The sequence below is a fragment of the Martes martes genome (assembly GCF_963455335.1).
Source record: "Martes martes genome assembly, chromosome: 3".
Taxonomy (NCBI): domain Eukaryota; kingdom Metazoa; phylum Chordata; class Mammalia; order Carnivora; family Mustelidae; genus Martes; species Martes martes.
This window is the reverse complement of record NC_137890.1, coordinates 139,525,280-139,543,545: the sequence shown is the minus strand read 5'-3', so window position 1 is coordinate 139,543,545 and position 18,266 is coordinate 139,525,280. Positions and strand designations below refer to the sequence as shown.

The 18,266-nt window shown below is 38.6% G+C and overlaps 1 protein-coding gene across 4 annotated transcripts in view; it reads right to left on the bottom strand.

The window, feature by feature from the left end:
• Positions 1 to 334: 334 nt before the first annotated feature.
• ITGB6 (integrin subunit beta 6) overlaps positions 335 to 18,266 on the bottom strand; it is a 128,983-nt gene continuing 111,051 nt past the window's right edge. For all 4 annotated transcript variants that reach the window (XM_080798304.1, XM_080798305.1, XM_080798303.1 and 1 more), the window contains 3 exons: positions 14,826 to 14,945; positions 9,011 to 9,177; positions 335 to 2,495 (listed from right to left, as the gene is read on the bottom strand). In XM_080798304.1, coding sequence (XP_080654430.1) covers positions 2,397 to 2,495; positions 9,011 to 9,177; positions 14,826 to 14,945 — 386 coding nt within the window. In that variant the 3' untranslated portion in view covers positions 335 to 2,396. The remainder of the gene's footprint in view (positions 2,496 to 9,010; positions 9,178 to 14,825; positions 14,946 to 18,266) is intronic.

Sequence of the window (18,266 nt, the reverse complement as noted above, 5' to 3'; positions counted from 1 at the left end):
CAATCATATTCTGAGGTCTTGGGATTTAGGACTTCCATATACAAGTTTTAGAATAGGGACCACAATTCGGCCCATAACACTAATACTGATTTTACAAAAGGTAGGATAATGTCTAGGCCTCTTTAAAAAAAAACCTCGTGATGTGGGTATCGTAACCGTGCAGCAAACTGCAGCCAGTTCCTTGCTGTCTCCTGCCTTTGGTAGCTGCCTCTTTCCATTCTTTTCCTTGGCCCCAGAATGAGACCAGCAGGTAGTCAGAGTAGGTCACACAGATATCCGGAAATCCAAGAAGAGGGTTTTGTACCAAGTAAATAAAAGGAATTATCATCCATCTAAGGTTCATTGTTTAAATTACCATGTTTATTTATGTCAACACATAATACAATAAAACAACTTACAAAAAAACCATTTATCTTCATGTAATATAACTCTTCAGTGAACAGAAGTACTACTGTTAATGTTTTGGCCTTTTCAAGGTCCAGCCTTGGGTCAAAACAGTATTCAGAGAAATAGCAGATTCTTCTCTACCTTCCCCAATATACACACAAAGGAAACTCATATTTTCTAGAATCCCATTCTAGTAATAATAAAAAATATCACATGTAGAGGTGAATACCATTGTTGCATCATCACTGTTGCAACATCTTTGTTTCTGTAGATTTTCCCCAGACCCCGGGCTTCAGTCAGGAACACGGGGGTACATCTGCCCTTCAGGTGTCCAAGGTGATTGTTTAGTAATTCTTTTAGTATAGCTGTGTATTCCCCAAGTGTCTGATTTACCTGAGTTATTTAGAAACTAGAAAAGAAATAAGACTCCAAGTGATCAGATGTGTACAGATCTATAAGGTAGGATTGAGGAAACATCATAGATTATCTTTGCCAATTCAGTGGGTACATTTGAAACTTCCATTCATAATGAACTATTCACCTAGTAAAAGATTTCACAGTCAGTTTACTCAAAGATAATAAACACTGCACCAAAGTACAAGACCTCACCTCTGCTCCAGTAGTTTGAATGCTATTTTCATCTCAGGACATTTTCAAACAAATGATGATTATTGCTTAACTAATCAAATATTTCCATCATTTCATGGACAAAAGAGTTAGCCTCATACTGTGGAGAGAAGAAATAGCTTGGAGCTGGAAGATCTAGATTCTGGACTAATTTTTCTACTCACTCTCTGAGGCTTAGCTTCCTTATCAAATAAGATGACAGTGCTCTGTGAAGCAGTACTAATAGGAAATAATATTCTATGGAGTCCATATCCTCAATCAACCTATGGATCCCTAATTAACCACATGTAGTTTGCAAGTAAAATCTTATTTTTAAAGTAAGTACAAGATGCATAGTCACCATATGCAGCAGAAATGTGCAAGTTAGGTTATATAAATGGAAACGAATATAGATAGAAAGCCTGTTACTCATGAGAGACTGTACTCTTGATGTGTTTTCTTTAAAGCCATTTAAAGTGTTATTCTCTTCAACCCGTGTTCATTTTGCATTATTGGAGCTCCTTTTGATTATCTAACCATTTAAAGTAAATTTGAATAAGAAATTAAAACTCTCATATGACATCTCCAGGGTTTAGATGACTATGATACTAAGTAAAAATGGATTGAGAAATATGGGACAAGTAGTGGTTTGAAAACTCAGGATCAGGAGGGAAACTGAGTGTAGAAATTTCTTCTTCAGGTAATTAGAAATAATTTAATTGATAAACCAACTATTTTGTTTTTACTGATAATTTTCTTTTTTTTTACTTTCTAATTTATAAATTATTTCTTCTTCTAAAATATTTATTTGTGTGTGTACCTGACTTTTGGGTACATGCAAATCCACAGAAATTATTAACACTTATTACATTTGGGACATTAGAAGAATTCCGTCCTCTCTGTTGAAGTAAAAGTCAGCGTCTCATTTTTCATAGATTTTTAGAAGAATCCACCTTTAGGAAAGGGCAGACTTACTAAAAGATTAGAATTAATTCACAAGTGTGATTATTTAATGTGAGCATATGGACTTTGTGACTTTGCTGAGACAAAGACTTCAGGTAGTTATATTCCTGCAATAAATGAGATTCTAATTTCAAACATTTTTCAAATGCAAATCAGGCCCCCCTGTGTCATTTTGATGATTTTTTGAGGCATTAATGCACCAGAGTTAGTATTCCTCAATGATCCCCAAAGTCACCCCTTCACTAAGGATATTTCTCTTCCTGATTATTTCGAACCTGCCAACACAGTCTCTAACCTTCATACAGACAATGACTGATCTCCAAATGACCTATTATTATCTTAAACCAACCTCGTTTTCAAGCAACAAAAAAAAGAAAAATTAAATAGTGCATTAACATTTCATATCAGTGAAGCAGACTTTTTTCATGCATGAAGTAGTTCTATCCATCTGTGGAAAGGTCCATCTTTTGTTTTTCCCTGTGTTTATAGGTTACATTTTTAAAGGTACTGGTGGAGCCTCTGTATAATGGATTGGTTCCCTAAAAAAAAAAAAAAAGTTCAAATGAAAGCATGTTATTACATGACTTTAATATATTTAAATAATTTCATTGTCCATTATGAACTAGAAGAAGAGAGTCAGACTCAAGTTTGGAAGCCATTTGAATAAATTTGATCAATCATACTCTTAGCATTTTAAGAGTCTCATGTTCTACCGACTGAGCTAGCCAGGCCTCTTAGCATTTTAAAATTTATACTTCTACATTAAAATTTTTAATATGCAGGACCAGTGCCTTATATGTATCATAAAAATCCTACTCTGTTTGAAAACACACTAATTTACAGATAGAAACTAAGACTTCGGCTGTTTGGTTCACTGTGGTTTTACCAGAATTGAAAGAAGTGTCTAGCCAACAGCAAGCACTCAATATTTACTGAATGAATAGAATGAATCAATAGGTGGCCCCAAAATGAAATATAAGTTGAAAAAAAGTAAAAAACGGGAGAAGTGAACTTGTAGAAGCATACAAGGGTGAATGACATAGCGTCTGCCTTTAAGAGATGTAGTGTTAGTGGGAGGTATCACACAAGGGCACTGATAATCCTGCTAAAATGAGATTAAAATTCAGGAGAAACATCTAGTTGCTTGGAGAAACAAGGAAAGATCCCCAGGACAGTGAACGCCTGCTCTAGATGGTAAAAGAATTTGGTGGCATTGCTTACTAGAGAATAACAGTGTGTGAAACACACATTCACAAGGCACTAGTGTGTGAAACTTGGGGCTCAGGAAGACGTGCAGGCCCCAAGATAGGTTGGGCAAGATGGCTTTGCCTTTGGGGCAGTGCAGAGGATTTGTGCCAATCTCTGGACAATTCAGCTGTGCTTCTCGGGTTGTAGATATGTTTCTAGGAGCCATCACCAAGACAAGCAGGACTGAGTCTCTGTGAGTGTTTAAAGAAACGCCAAGCTTGATCCTGCAGTTTCTCTCCTTTGGTTAAATTGCTCTAGGCAGGCTCAAGATGTCCGAGTAAAGTACAGTTTCTTCTCTCCCACTTTCCAAGGTTGACCACACAGGCATGAATGTCAGACAGCCTGGGTTCAAACCCAGCGCCACCACATGACCTCACTTAAGCAATTCTGAGTGGTGGTGTCCTCACCCACAGGAGGCATTACCAAAGTGCCCAAACTCATCCATGAAATAACATACTTTAGCACAGACCCCGGCACATATTGAGTGCTCAGTAAATGCTGCTTCTTCTTATTAGTTCTGATTCATACTTCTTCTTCACAATTGGAATTTCCTTTTCTCTAAGTTTTGGAGTGGGTTAGAAAGATACTCTCCCCGGAGCTTTTACATTCAACATTCCCAAGACCATTTCTACTTGTGTATGAAGTCTGGGTACCACCAATGACCTTCCAAATTACTAAATCTTGTATTTGGTCACCTTAACCCATGAACTGTAGAGATGGCAGTAAGTTCTAGACATAGATTTCAAAAACCACTATTGTATTTGCTTTCCCAGTACATTTCTCTCAGTTCTTGGAAGAACTGAATAAAATTGAAAAACATTCCCAGGCATCTCCCCACTTGTCACCTTTGGATCTGCCTCAGTGTCTTTATTGTGAGGAGGAATCACACTTGCACCTGCTTCTATGTTGTCCAGAGCCAGTGGCCTGACATCTGACTGAGTAACATGTTACCTTTGTTCTTCTGCCTTCAGGGAAAGATACTATCTCAGTAATGAGGGCAAACAGAAAAGAGGCTCCTTGGTGGTGAATGATGAGTGAAGGCCAAGTCACCATACTGCTTCTACTCCTGAAGTCAACCTAGATAATTCTGAGCATGCTCTAGTCCCTATTTAGTCCTGCTGCTGTAAGAACTTGGAATTTGGAGAGTGATGTGGTCTTAAATGCAGGTAGAGTCTCATTTGGAAACAAAAATCATGTATGAATTCTATTAAGGTTAAAAGTACAAGCTATACAGGATGCCTGGGTGGCTCAGTGGGTTAAGTCCTCTGCCTTCGGCTTGGGTTGTGGTCCCAGGGTCCTGGGATCGAGCCCTGCATCGGACTCTCTTCTCGGTGGAGGGCCTGCTTCCCTTCCTCTCTCTCTGCCTGCCTCTGCCTGCCTGGTTGTGATCTCTGTCTGTCAAATAAATAAATAAATAAATAAATAAATAAATAAAGACTACAAGCTATTAAGTTTAAGTTGGTTACAGAAAAATAAAGGACTCAATTGAAGAGGAAAAATGACAAAAATAAGTGCAGGCTGGGGATGACAAGTGGAGCATTGTCCAGGAGGAAGGGGGAACCTTAGGGAAGAGAAAAAAAATACTCTGAAAGAGTAAATGGGCTGTGAGCAGGGCCAGCTTAGCTCGTCATAGGACCAGGAACTCTTTTGTGGGCCCTATCCTGTATCATGTCAAACATATTAAAATGTGGGGCACCTGGGTGGCTCAGTCAGTTGAGGGTCCAACTCTTTTTTTTTTTTTTTTTTTTTAAGATTTTAATTATTTATTTGACAGATAGAGACACAGCGAGAGAGGGAACACAGGCAGGGGGAGAGGGAGAGGAAGAAGCAGGATTCCCGCTGAGCAGGGAGCCCGATGCGGGGCTCGATCCCAGAACCTGGGATCATGCCCTGAGCCGAAGGCAGACACTTAAGGACTGAGCCACCCAGGTGCCCCGAGGGTCCAACTCTTGGTTTCAACTCAGGTCATGATCTCAGGGTTGTGAGATTGAGCCCTGCATATGGTTCTGTACTAAGTGTGGAATCTGCTTGGTTCTCTCCCTCCCCTCGCCCTGCCCCTCTCCTCATGCTGTCTCTCTTCTCTCTCTCTCTCTCTCTCTCAAACAAACAGACAAACGAACATAATAAAATGCACCACATTCCACACTAAGTATGCACTATAAAGGCGTTGACTTAAGTTGTAATTGACTGAATACATGATGTTATTTTGTAGACATTCAGCTGAATATTAATTTTGATTGTGCAGTTTTCATTCTGTATTTTGAAGCAACTTTATTCAAGTCAACAATATTTAGGGGCATCTCTTGCAAAGCTAGTTGTAGGGCCTGGACGTGGTAATAGGGGTGATGGATGAAACAGACGCCACCGTAGTAGGAGGGTAAGGCGGGACTTTAAAGGTGGAGAAAGAGCAAGTATATATTGCTGGAAGGCAATCGTGTTTCCTGCCCTCAGCTGCTGATCAGAACTCAAGAGAAGAAGCTCAGAGCAGGTTTTGTTTGCAGAAAAAGCTTGGCAATGTCTAATACTGTCTCCTCTAGTGCCCTGTGGGTGGAAACATCTCTACAGAGGATTTCCAGCTGAGATACAGGCTTGGGTCTCCATTTCCCATGGGTCTGAAGTCTTTCACTCTTTAGACAAGGTTCGGGTCCCCCCTGATCTGAGGTGACCAGGCTGATTTCCCCAGGAGTCCGGGGGTGCTAATTTAGGCTGTAGATTCTGTAAATGCAATGGCACATTCTTAGAGCTTAAAAAAGTAGTAATAAGAAAGCTCGCTGTCATGACCCACAGCTCTCTTAATGATTGCCTAACTGCCAAATGCAGACCTGATTCGCTTAGTACAGTACAAAAGTCAATCCATGACTGCAAGAAATGTCAGACTGAACATTTTTTGCCTCTAGTTAATGACGTGTCATCCTAGAAAAAATGTCTAATCAAAGATGAATTTAAATATCTTCCCTTTGTGTTTTCATAAAGAATATGGATGGGGAGGTTATTTTTACAAGTATAATAAAAGGTAAGCTTTCTTTATAGATTTGATGAAATGTTTCAAGGAGTAAGAAACAAAGCTCTTTCTTGTCCTGAGCTCTGTCACTTTTGGAGTCCAATGGAGGCCTATGGGTTAGGAGACCCAACTATCCCTACCAACCCTGGAGGTCCCCTGGGGTTTGAAGACCAGTCAAATTCAGTTCTTCAGGAAGAAACAGGTTTTATTTTTATTTTATTTTTTTTAAAGATTTTATTTATTTATTTGACAGACAGACATCACAAGTAGGCAGAGAGGCAGGCAGAGAGAGAGAGAGAGAGAGAGAGAGGAGGAAGCAGGCTCCCTGCTGAACAGAGAGCCCGATGCGGGGCTCGATCCCAGGACCCTGAGATCATGACCTGAGCCGAAGGCAGAGGCTTTAACCCACTGAGCCACCCAGGTGCCCCAAGAAACAGGTTTTAAATTAAAAATGGAATCAAGTCGAGGACCCCAAAAATAGATGTACTGAATAACATTTTTAATAGGATATATTAGTGAAATTTGAATTGAATTATTTGAATTAAAGCTCTTTTGCATCCAAGTGAATAATTATTACCCAGTTATTATGTAGTCAAGAACATCAAATATTTGTTATTCAAAGAAACTCAATTTAACAAGGGAATAATATTTTTCATTTATGATTTTTATCTGTTTAATGCCTATTTTTATTCCATTTTAGATGAAGAAACAGTAAAAATTCAGCATTTGAATTTCAGTCATGTTCTACATCCTGAGGGAAAACAATGCATGTTTTGAGGAAATTAACTGATAATTAAAATGTTATTTTAAAGATATTAATTATTTGTCAGTATTCATGCCTTTGTATGAGAACATTAAAATGTGCTGGTTAGTAGATACACATCACATCATTGCCCAAGTACTTGTTTGCAGAACACCTGCTTATTATTTCCAGGAGGGTCAAGGCTGTGCTTGGAAGAGGCTGCAGTCAGGTTTTCAGCTCCACTATGGACCAATCATTTGGGAAGTCTCTTAACTTCTCTGAGCCTCAGTTTCCTTACACTGAAAATGGGATTACTCAAACTACTTTACAGGGCTAGCATTGTTCAACCAACTACTGCCATATGGTTCTTTGTGCCACCTTAACTATATTCTTTTGCCTGATTGCCCTTTTTGACCACTGCCAAGCATTTGCTTGAGAGCTGGTGAGAGTTAAAAACATCTATGGCCAGGGGATCGGTTGAAGTTAATTGACCCAACACTTTAGCCTTATAATACCGTGTTCTAAGTCAGCAAACTAAACTATCAGGTTACATTTTCCTTGTTATGTATGGATAAGTTATATTTTCATTACAAGTCCAAATTTACTTTCCTAAAGGGTCTTATTTAATTATGAAAAATTCATACATACACAAAAGAAGAGGAAAGCTATATAACAAACTTCTCCAGACTCCTCACCCAGATTCAACAATTATCAAGATTTTGCCACATTTACTTCACTATCCCTCGTTCTCCTTTGGCTGAATTATTTCAAAGCAAACCTATTCATTTCCTTTCATTCCAAAATATGGATATTTTCTAGCAAAGTCATCATGCCACTATTTTACCTAATCAAATTAATCATAATTCCTAGCTATCATTCTAATACCCAGTCTATATTATCCTTCTTAGGGTTGTCCAAGAAATGTATTTTTATAGTTGGGCTGTTCAAATTAGGATCAAAACAAGATCCATGTGCTGAATTTGCTTGTTGTTTCTAAAGGCATTTTTAACAGGAAGATGAAGTAGATGAAAATTTTCACTGTCCATTGCCCTGTGCCATATGTTGGGGTTACTTCAAAATAACTGCATAAGATACAGATGTCCCTCATCAAGACAAATTTATCCAAAAGAGAAATTCTATTTGCTTTAAAAACTGAAGATATCACTATATACTTAGAGGAAAAAAGTGTTAATATCCATTTATTTGGGCAGATGAACCCAAAGGAACATTGTGTTTTTCTATATTTTCTCCAGTGAAATCACTGTATTTAGAATCAGCAATGTAAGATAATTGCTTTTAGAGAGCTGGGCACACCATTAGAGATAGAAAGATGAAATTAAAACCATGAAATTGTTTCTATGGCCCTCCAGAAATGTAATTATCTGTCTTGTGGAAAAGAAACACAGAAAATTGGAGTCCTGTTTTGTGTTTGTCTACTGTGAAGAGGAGACACATGAATTATATCTATGGAGTACAAATAAATAATGGTTGACACTTTTTAGGTATTTTTCAGGTAGCTCTTTAAAATTTGTTATTCAGAGGCACTAACTGGATGGTATTTAAAAAGTCTTCTCAATTTGGCATGGTGACCTATTATAAGTAATGAGTATCTCTATGGAAATTGGCATGAACCGCCATGCTACTCATGAACATTATTCCTTTGGCTGTAACACAACCGATTTATGGAGGCATTTAGATACAGCACCTATGCTTTATCAAATGGAGCCTGAATGCTCCTCTTGGTGATCAAGATTAAGTGTATTTCCTTGATGTCCCTAAGCAGCTATATAAGGAGTTTCATGAGACTCTTCCGAGTGGGGGAAATCCCCGCCACACTTAGAAAAATGCCTGCTCTGAGCACTATCAAGCTCCCAGATAATGGACGGAGGTTCCTTTGTCCTCAAAGCAGAAAATAAATCATAGCTGTTAGGGACGCAGTGAAAGGGGTAGGGAAAGAATATGACATTCTCACTCTCTATTAGAGTGGAAGAAAGCTGACATCTATCTCTTCCACAAGTCACTTTCTCCCCTGGACAAGGAATAGCCCCCAAGGGTTTACATACCGTTTGCCACTTGGCCTTAGACCGTTCTGCTTCAAATTTGGCAACTTCTTTACGATCATGAAATGACACCAGCAGCTTCCAAATGCACAGTAGGACGACCCCAATGAGAAGAATAGCCAGTGAAACCCCTAACATAATCATGGGAATGTTTGGGGGCTTTGGACAATCTGTGGAAACAAAGAAAATTATATTAAGAAGATGGTATAATTGGAGTGTCTGGGTGGCTCAGTTGGTTGAGCATCCAGCTCTTGCTCTTAGCTCAGGTCTTGATCCCAGGGCCGTAAGTCCAAGCCCTGGGTCTCCCAAGTTCAAGCCCTGGGGCTCCCAGCATGGAGCCTTAAAAACTTTACTTTAAAAAAAAAAAAAGGAGGATAGATGGTAAAATAAATCTTGTGATGTAGAGAAAACATTTCTCATTTAATTTTCCAACCATATTTTTTTCTGGTAGAAGGAAATAGTAACATGTTTCATTTTGCTGTATTTTTAAAAAAAATGAGTTACTTGTTGAAGGAAAGTCCTATTCCTACAAAGGAGAACAAAAGATAGAGTTTGGTTATTTAAGGCAAATGGATATATACTTGAATGACTGACCCAAAAAGAGTTAGAATCCAAGAAAGAGGATTAATGCACAGTATATTCAAAGGACCGTGAAAAAGACTAGGGTTTAATAACAAAAATGGTCTTTTCTGGGTACATGACAGGATCGAAATGAAATGCATATGTGTGTGTTCATTCACACACACACACACACACACACACACACACATACGATGTTACTTGTTCATGGATTTCCTTGAAACATGAACTGTGTAGGAGATTATATTCAAAATTATATAAAACCCACCCTCCTAAGAAGTTTACTACTTGCTGCTGCTTCTTTTTTCTTTTTTTAATAGACAGAAGACAATGATGACTTTTAGTTTTGTTTTAATGTTAATCAGTGCTCTGGTGTCCTGGGAATTTCCTGGACTGGGGTCAGGAGAGGTGGGTTCAGTTGCCCTCTGATGTATAGTAGCCGTCTGATATACAATTCCCCTGATCTCTCTGAGCCCTGGGATCCTCAACCATCAAACAAAGGTGTGGGACTTCAGCAATCCCTTAACTTCCCTGAGGATAAGACAGTGCAGGTGCTCATGCTTATTAAACTCACAGCTTCCTAGATCCCTCCCCAGAGATTCTGATTCAGTGGGTCTTAGATGGAGCCACAGATATTTTTTTATTATTAACAGTATCCCAAGGGATTCTTATTTTCAGGGAAGTTTGGGAAACTAGATGTTCTGTATAGTCCTTTCAACTGGAACATTCTCTGAAATGTTATTTTGACTCTATTGATGATATTAATATAATTTCACAATTATACAGTGCCTTCCCTCACTGACAGCAGAATGACTACTAATTCTTGCAATATTCCTGGGAGATGATACATTTCTTAATGAAACATTATAATTAAGCTCTCCCCTTGCTTTCATGAGAAAAAAAATCCCACATAAAAATTATCATTAAATATCTGCCTCCCTCTGCAAGTAGTGAGGCAAATCTGTGGTATCTGGGGAGGAAATGAATCATGCTTAGTTTATCCCAACTCTTATTGCCTTTAGATATTTAATAAGGAGAGTTATACACACAGGACTAGTCATGCTGCTTTCAAGGTAAGGATCTATAACTGATCTGATTTTGAGCAGGACTAATGACCCCACAACAGCATGATGCCTGGCCTCACACACTTCTGTTCTTTGGATTAAAAAAAAAAAAAAAACATGTAAGGAGATTATGCAGAAATAAGTAAAGGAGCTAATGAAGTAGTTACTGTAGTATAAAGATTCAAAGACTGTTTCCAGCATAGCAAATGAATCATGGCTGCTTTTAAGAGGTTAGCAACAGTCCTGCAAAGAAAGTGGCAGGCATGTGTCAGTGAGAATATATACTGGCTACATCTTTGACGACGAAAACGAAATGTCTGGGGTGGGGTGTAGCATGTTCTTATGGAAAGCAAGATGAAGCTTGCTAAGACCCTGCAGCCAGAATGTGAATTAGGAGGGCTCCCCGGTAAAGAATAAATAAAGGAGGAACAGACATAGCCCGGCAGAGATAATTTTTAAGAACTTAGAGTCATTATACATTTATACATTGATAATATATTACACATTAAAATATTCTACATTTCTCAAGAAAAGATTTTGGCCCAAATACCAGAGCAGGTATTACACAATAGAAATGTCTACTGTTGACACTCTCTTTAGTATTTCCTGAGATGCTCAGACTGAAGACATATTTCTAGGTGGGAGAAGAGGGCCACTACTGTGTGCCACGTTGCCTGTCGAGTCCTGGCCAGTGCCAGCTACTTCTCGGGTCCTGAGTCCCTGAGCTGCCAATCTGCCAGCTCTCTCACATGTGGCTGTTGAGCACAGAAATGTGACTTTTCCGAATTAGGTTGTGTGCTAAGTATAAAATACACATTGACTGTGAAGACTTAGTATGGAAAAAAATAAAGCATCTCAATAATTTATTTATTACATGCTAAATGGCGATATTTTGGATAGAATGGACTGAATAAGACACGACTAAAATCCATATCACCAGATTCTTTTTAGTGAGATTACTAGAAAATTTAAAATTACATATGAGGTTTGCATAACATTTCTATGCTGCTGATCCAACATGTTTCTAGTAGCCAGGAATTTATTATGACCATACAGCCAGTGGGAGGCAGTATAGCACAAGTAGTTAAGAGCATGGACTCCCAGCCAGCCGGCCAGATCTCCCTAGCCAGCACTGGTACTTAATTACTGCTAGACCAACATATTTTTTAACTTCTTTTTGCCTCAATTTCCTTATCTGTAAAATGGAAATAATAGCAACACTTGCTTTACATGGTCGTAATATGGAGGGTGCTAAAAGAATTAATGCATGTAAAGCAAATAGAATGATACCTGGCATATGACATTAATAAGGGCACAATGAATGAGAGCAGCTATTATTATTATTATTATTATTATTACAACAACAACTATAGTCTTCCTCCTTTTCTATCCTCAAGACTTCAAGGGCCTGGAACCTCCACGTTGGGACCTGTGGGTATAACATCCACACCCACATCCCTGCCAGGAAGTCTCCCAACTGTCATTTTTTGACTGTGGCTCTTAGGAATGTGGCCCTTCTCCTCTGAAAATTCTTCCAGGTATAGGAAAAAAGACGGCCAAAGCTCTCCCTACAGCCACACACACCCTGATGGTGACTGTTCAATTGGTTTCTTTTAAAATTTGTTTGTAGGACCCCGGGAATCCTTAGCCTTCACTTTCTCCTTCCTACCCTTGTGTCTGATGGGCTACCCTGGGATTCTCTGGTCTTAGTGCTGTGAGAAGGGCCTACAGATTCTAGGACAGGCTCTGTCTTCAGGGCCCCTGGAAGCTTGGGGTCTACCTATGAACAGGGAGAAGCCTCCTTGGAGCTATCAGGTGACTCCCCTTAAGCCTTGGGAAGGTAATTTTCCTCCCACTTTTCCCTACTACAAAAGCATAGGGAGAATAAAAAGCCCTAATAAAAAGTCATCAGAGAGTCTGAGTGCTTTCAGAAGGATGGTGTGTTTATGTGCCACTCAGATTGTGTGGAAGCACCAAAACAAACAAACATACAAACAAAAAAATGACCAACAGTTCAGTAACAAGGAGGCCCTTATCAGCTAAAAGCATCTTTCTCTTACACACCCAAATAAAGGTAAAAATAAAAAATAAAAATAAAAACAAAACCAACCAGATACAAAAGCCCCTGGATTAAAAACAATTCTAGTTCATTTTTGTTGTTTGGAACTCATTTTTCCAATGGAATCCATGGGACACCTGGGTGGCTCAGTGGGTTAAGCCTCTGCCTTCAGCTTGGGTCATGATCTCAGGGTCCTGGGATCGAGTCCCACATTGGGCTCTCTGTTCAGCTGGGAGCCTGCTTCCCCCAGCCGCTCTACCTACTTGTGATCTCTCTGTCAAATAAATAAAAAATCTTAAAAAAAAAAAAAAAGGTCTCCAATGGAATCTGTATTAAAAGGGATGGCTTTGATTTCAGGAGAACTTGCTAAAGCTACTGCTACTGTCAAAGAGGGTTGGAGGGTGTAGTTCCAAGAATCTGACTTTATACAACATGTAATGAGGAAGCGGGTTTTTTATATTAGGTAACTCTTCCTTGTACAGCAGGATTCACCTTAAATTTCCTTAACTAATGGCCTGTACAAAGCATTTTATATATGCATTTCAAAGAAGTTGTTTATATGAGATTTTCAAGATCCAGTCTCCAGGTGCACTCTGTCCACATGAGCTTCAAGGCCAAGATCACAATCAACCCCTTGTATCTTGTATTGTGCTGACTTCTATGTCTCCTTCACCCTCAACACTGCAGTGTGGTATTTTTCTAACCGTATTTTCTTGGTTGATTTATAATGTCTTGAACTTACTTTTTGGTTACTTTGGTCTTGCTTTGGTTTTTACACTCTTTAGTGATGGCAGCTTGATACTCTTGGCTTTAAATTCAGGACTTAATATTTTGTTGGCACATTGATAAGCAAGCATGCACAACAAAACACATCTGCCTGCTAGCCTGCCCTTGCTGCTATTGTCTGGGGCAGAACCAGGCTCCAAGCTTTTGGGGAGAGGAGGAGGAGGTTGCTGATACAGTCTGGAGAGATCTGATTTAATGCAGCTGTCATTTCTGCCAGAAAGATTTAGGAACACATCATTAATTGAAGACAGAAAAGAGGCACCTGTGAATATCTAAGAACACAGCCAGGGAAGTCTTGAAGCCATCTGTAGCAGAATAGTATTAAAATGCCAAGTCCTTGGGGTACTGGGGTGGTTCAGTTGGTTAAGAGTCTTCCTTTGGCTCAGGCTGTGATCTTGGGGCCCTGGGATGCAGCAGGCTTTCTGCTCAGTGGGAAGTCTCCCTCTGCTCTTTCCCACCCCCAACTTGTGCTTGCTCTCTCCCTCTCTCTCTCCAATAAAAAAATGCAGAGTCCTGGGCCACACATCACACCTGCTGACTCAGGATAGACCGGACTCAGGTGCTTTATCAAGCTCTCCAGGTAAGTCTGAAACTCACTAAAATTTCAAACTTCTCAAGAGAAGTACCTTTCCCATGATTTTCTTCTCTATCCGATATACACTTCTCTCTCTCCTTCGCTGAAGATGAGATTTTTATTTGCGAGCTACCCAAGCCCCAAGCAAACTCCATGAGGTGGTATGGATGAAAACCCACAGAAGCAACAGAGTCCTTTTATGTATGGATTACTTCCTTCCTTCCTCACCTGCTGCTCCCTGTCTTTTCTGACTCGATGTCCCATTACTGGCACATACTGGCAATGTTTTATATGCATTATTCTATTTAATCCTTGAGTCAACCCTTAGAATTTTATAGATGAGGAAATAGAGACTCAGAGGCAAGTATCTTCCGAATGTCAAGCAGCCATTAAGTGGTAGAGCAGGATTTGAGCCAAGGTTTGCCTGATGCAAATCTCATTCTTTCAGACTGTTAGGCTCCCTGCTGCTAGCTTTTCCTAAAGATATACCTTATGCTTATATTGGATTTAATCAGTGCATCTTTCTACAAACCATCAGCCAGTTTTTGAGGCGATCATGATTGGTACAAGTACATCTTGTTATGTGGGCTAAGGAAGAGACATTGGAACACATCAAACCTTTCAACAGGTCTATTTAAATCACTGGGAAAATTCTGGAAATGTCCTTCCTGGAAAGCTACCCCAAGTATTTCTTGTTGTTTCCTCCTCTCCCATGTAGTATCACTTACCATTGACAATGGAAGGCATGCCACCCACCTTTCTCATTGATGCTGTGAATGATGCTTTTCCCTTCATTATCTGTAGTTATTAGGAATGTAATAAGACATTCATTTTCTCCTTGCAGAGAACAGGGAACAGAACCATCCTTTGAAAAATCTGCAGATAAAGGAGTCATTCATTAGATTAAATGAGATTCCAAAAGAGATTATTTTTAAAGCATAGTGGTGTTGAGTTTTAATATGCAAATAGGAATTTACAACACTGCAGAATAGGAATAGAAAAACACAGGATTTTTCCCACCACCTGAAGTTTTAGTTTCTATTCATGTTCCAGAAGAACAGTTCCAGGTGTGGTCAATCAGGACTGACCATCAAATGCACTTATCAAACTGATGGGGGCCAGGATTTCAATAGAGTGAAAGTGCTTGAAGGCAGGTATGCCTAGTTGTTTTGGGAATAGAATGGCCCTGATTGTGGTGATGAAGGGGCTGTATGTTCCTCTTGGCTGTGAGCATTTGGGAGGAAGCCTAGATTACATTTCAGGAAAAGACTACGCAGCCCAAACTGATACTGATACTTCCAAGGGGGCCTTTCCCACAGTCAAGATTGCTGGCCATGTATTGTCACAATAGTAAATATCAATTAATATCAGAAAATGGACATTGAAATGTTATGTACTCAAGGACTGGGAGGATGAAAGTAAGCCCCAGATTAAAAGGAACCCAGCTGACAGTTTGCCTACCATTCAGTATAGCCTCTTTGCTAATTTAAAAAAACCCCACAAACATAATCCAGTTTTCCTCACATCTTTTTCAAATAGAAATGTTTTTTTTTTTATGGGGCTTATTCAAGAGGCAGAAAATGAATGTCACTACAGAAATTGAAAATACAGTAAAATGGTCCATCTGAGATGTTAATACTATTAGAATTTTTAGCGATCTGGTACCTATGCCAGAATTATGTAACATTTTCCAAATTAAAAAAAAAAAAAACTTGCTTAAAATTCTCCTATCTTCTAAGTTGAAGATTTTGTAATGATACTGTTACACCTTTTTTTTGGTCAATGAAACACTTTTTTCAGAAACCTGTAAAGAGAACAACTGTTGGCTCTTAACCTAAAATTTTGACATATGATCCAATATTAGTGATTTATGACACAGTGCGTCAAAATATTGAAACTGGGACTGTCCCAGATAATCTTGGACATACTCTTGCTAGACTCATAATTTTCTCATTAGCTTAAATAGAAAAGTTTTAATAAAACTTTTAATTTTAAAAGTTCTAGTAAAACACATACAGAATCTGTATGTGTTTCTTTGATTCTAACAAAGAAAAAGTAAATAATATGCTATTTCTCACTCAACAATGTGGTAGCCACAGAAAGAAAAATGTTGAGTTGTTTTTGCATTTAATTTATAAGATTAAAAAAACGCGTGTCAGGGTCTGTGAGAAGAATGTCTATATTAGCTATGAAAAAAGGGACTAATAAAACATTTAGCATTTTGGATAGGATTTCAAATGATAGATTTAAGTGAAGAAATTGCTTATGAATTCACTAGAAGCATCTATTTACATAGGACTATTAGGAAATCTAATTCTAAATCATTCTCATCTGGTCATTCCCAAATGTTTATGATTATCTAAATCACCTGGGATTTTTTTCAAATAAGGATTCCAGGGACCCTCCTGGGTATCTGATTTGAGAGGGCAGTGGTATGTACAGGAGCTTGTATTTTAGTGAGTTAACAGTATTTTTAATAAGGTGATAGGATTGTGACATTCAGGAACCTCTGGGCAATAGTAGATCAGTGATATTTGTGTTATTTCATGTGTTATGTCATAGGATAGCACTGCATATATAATCATACTTTGGTCATTTTTAGATGGCCTTTACCACATATCCTCCTACCACACTGCTCAATTAACTAGGATTCATGAAGTCTTGGAGAATATGCCTTTTCTTATTGGTGAAATTTTCTCCCTCCCTTTCCCTCTCTACCATGACAGTACACACCCACTCTGTTCCTCTCAAGCTTACTTGCTGGAACATTTTATTCTCAGGTAGAAAATACATAGATAGCTTATAACACTCCTTTCAGTAATATTAATCTTGCTTTTTTATTTTATTTTAACACTCCTTTCAGTAATATTAATCTTGCTTTTTTATTTTATTTTAAAAAGCTATACTGAAGTACAGAGAGGCTTAATTTACTTCACCAGGATTACTTAAGTTTTCATGAAACTGTTAATATGACCTTTGAGTCGTGACTCCCTTCTTGCTTTAATTACTTCACCACTCCTTTTCATGATTGTTATGACTCTAGATTTAGCCAGTTTTGTCATGTTTGGGTATTAAAATGGTATTACTGAATGTGCAATGAAAGAGTCCAGCTTGGGCTGGAGATTTGCATAATTAGCTGCTAAGGTTTTCTTTTGTTGTTCATTAAGGAATGGACCTTTCTTTTTTACCCTCCTTTATGAGTGCCAGCAGTGCTGCCCTAGAATAATACAATGAAAATAGGATCTCAGGCAGTCCATGAAATTATACTTAGGAAAGGAAGAAATGTGAGAGTGGGGGTGAAGAGGCTGGCATCTAGGAAGGTCCAGGAAGGATACAGAAATATAAACCATGTGCATGCAACCACAGAATTATGACAACTATGTGTTTAAGACCTGTGCTCTGGGGATGAGTCAGGAGTTCTCATGGGAAATGGTTTCCCAAGGAAAAGACAAGGATTCTGTGGTCAAGGAAGTCTGGGAATCTACTTCCTTTTGCCTCCCCTGAAAATTCCTGAAAATACATGCAATGTAATATCCATGATTTTTCAGGAGTCCCATGAAATAAACAAAAAGCTTAGCTTCCCATTTCCGAAACTGATATGACCATGGGTGCTGTTTTCCATCTAACATTTTCAGAACTAGTGTTCCATTGAACACACTTTGAATAATAATGTTGTGAGTACATGAGTGTTGGGGTGAATTAAAAAGTGACTTTCGGTAAAATGGAATGAGTAAAGTTAAACCACATGTCTTTAGAGATGCTCACTGAAGTCTCCACAGCACAGTTGAGGAATGATGTCTTTGGATTATAAAGTTATGCTATTTTACTTTACTCTCCATGTCCTTGTTGGGGGGAAGGATGGTCTGATAAGAGTCGCTATACAAGACCAAATATGTGATGGTAATTTCAAGGCGATGTGATCAATGTCATAACTGGGTGAGTAACTTGAAATGGAACTTATAAAAATCCTCATTGGAAAAGTGACTTTTTAATTCATAGGCTGATAAGTATATTTTTTTCTCTCAAATTCAGCAAGGTTAATGCTTTAAATGATATTAGGAATCCAGTTACCCTTTTCAGTTTCTAAGTTAGAAATAGTTGTATTCCCCTATTTTGAAGATAATTTACTCAGTTACACAGAAAGAATCATGCAAATATTTTAAATGTCCCTTGAGACCTAGTATTCCTCTCAAATCC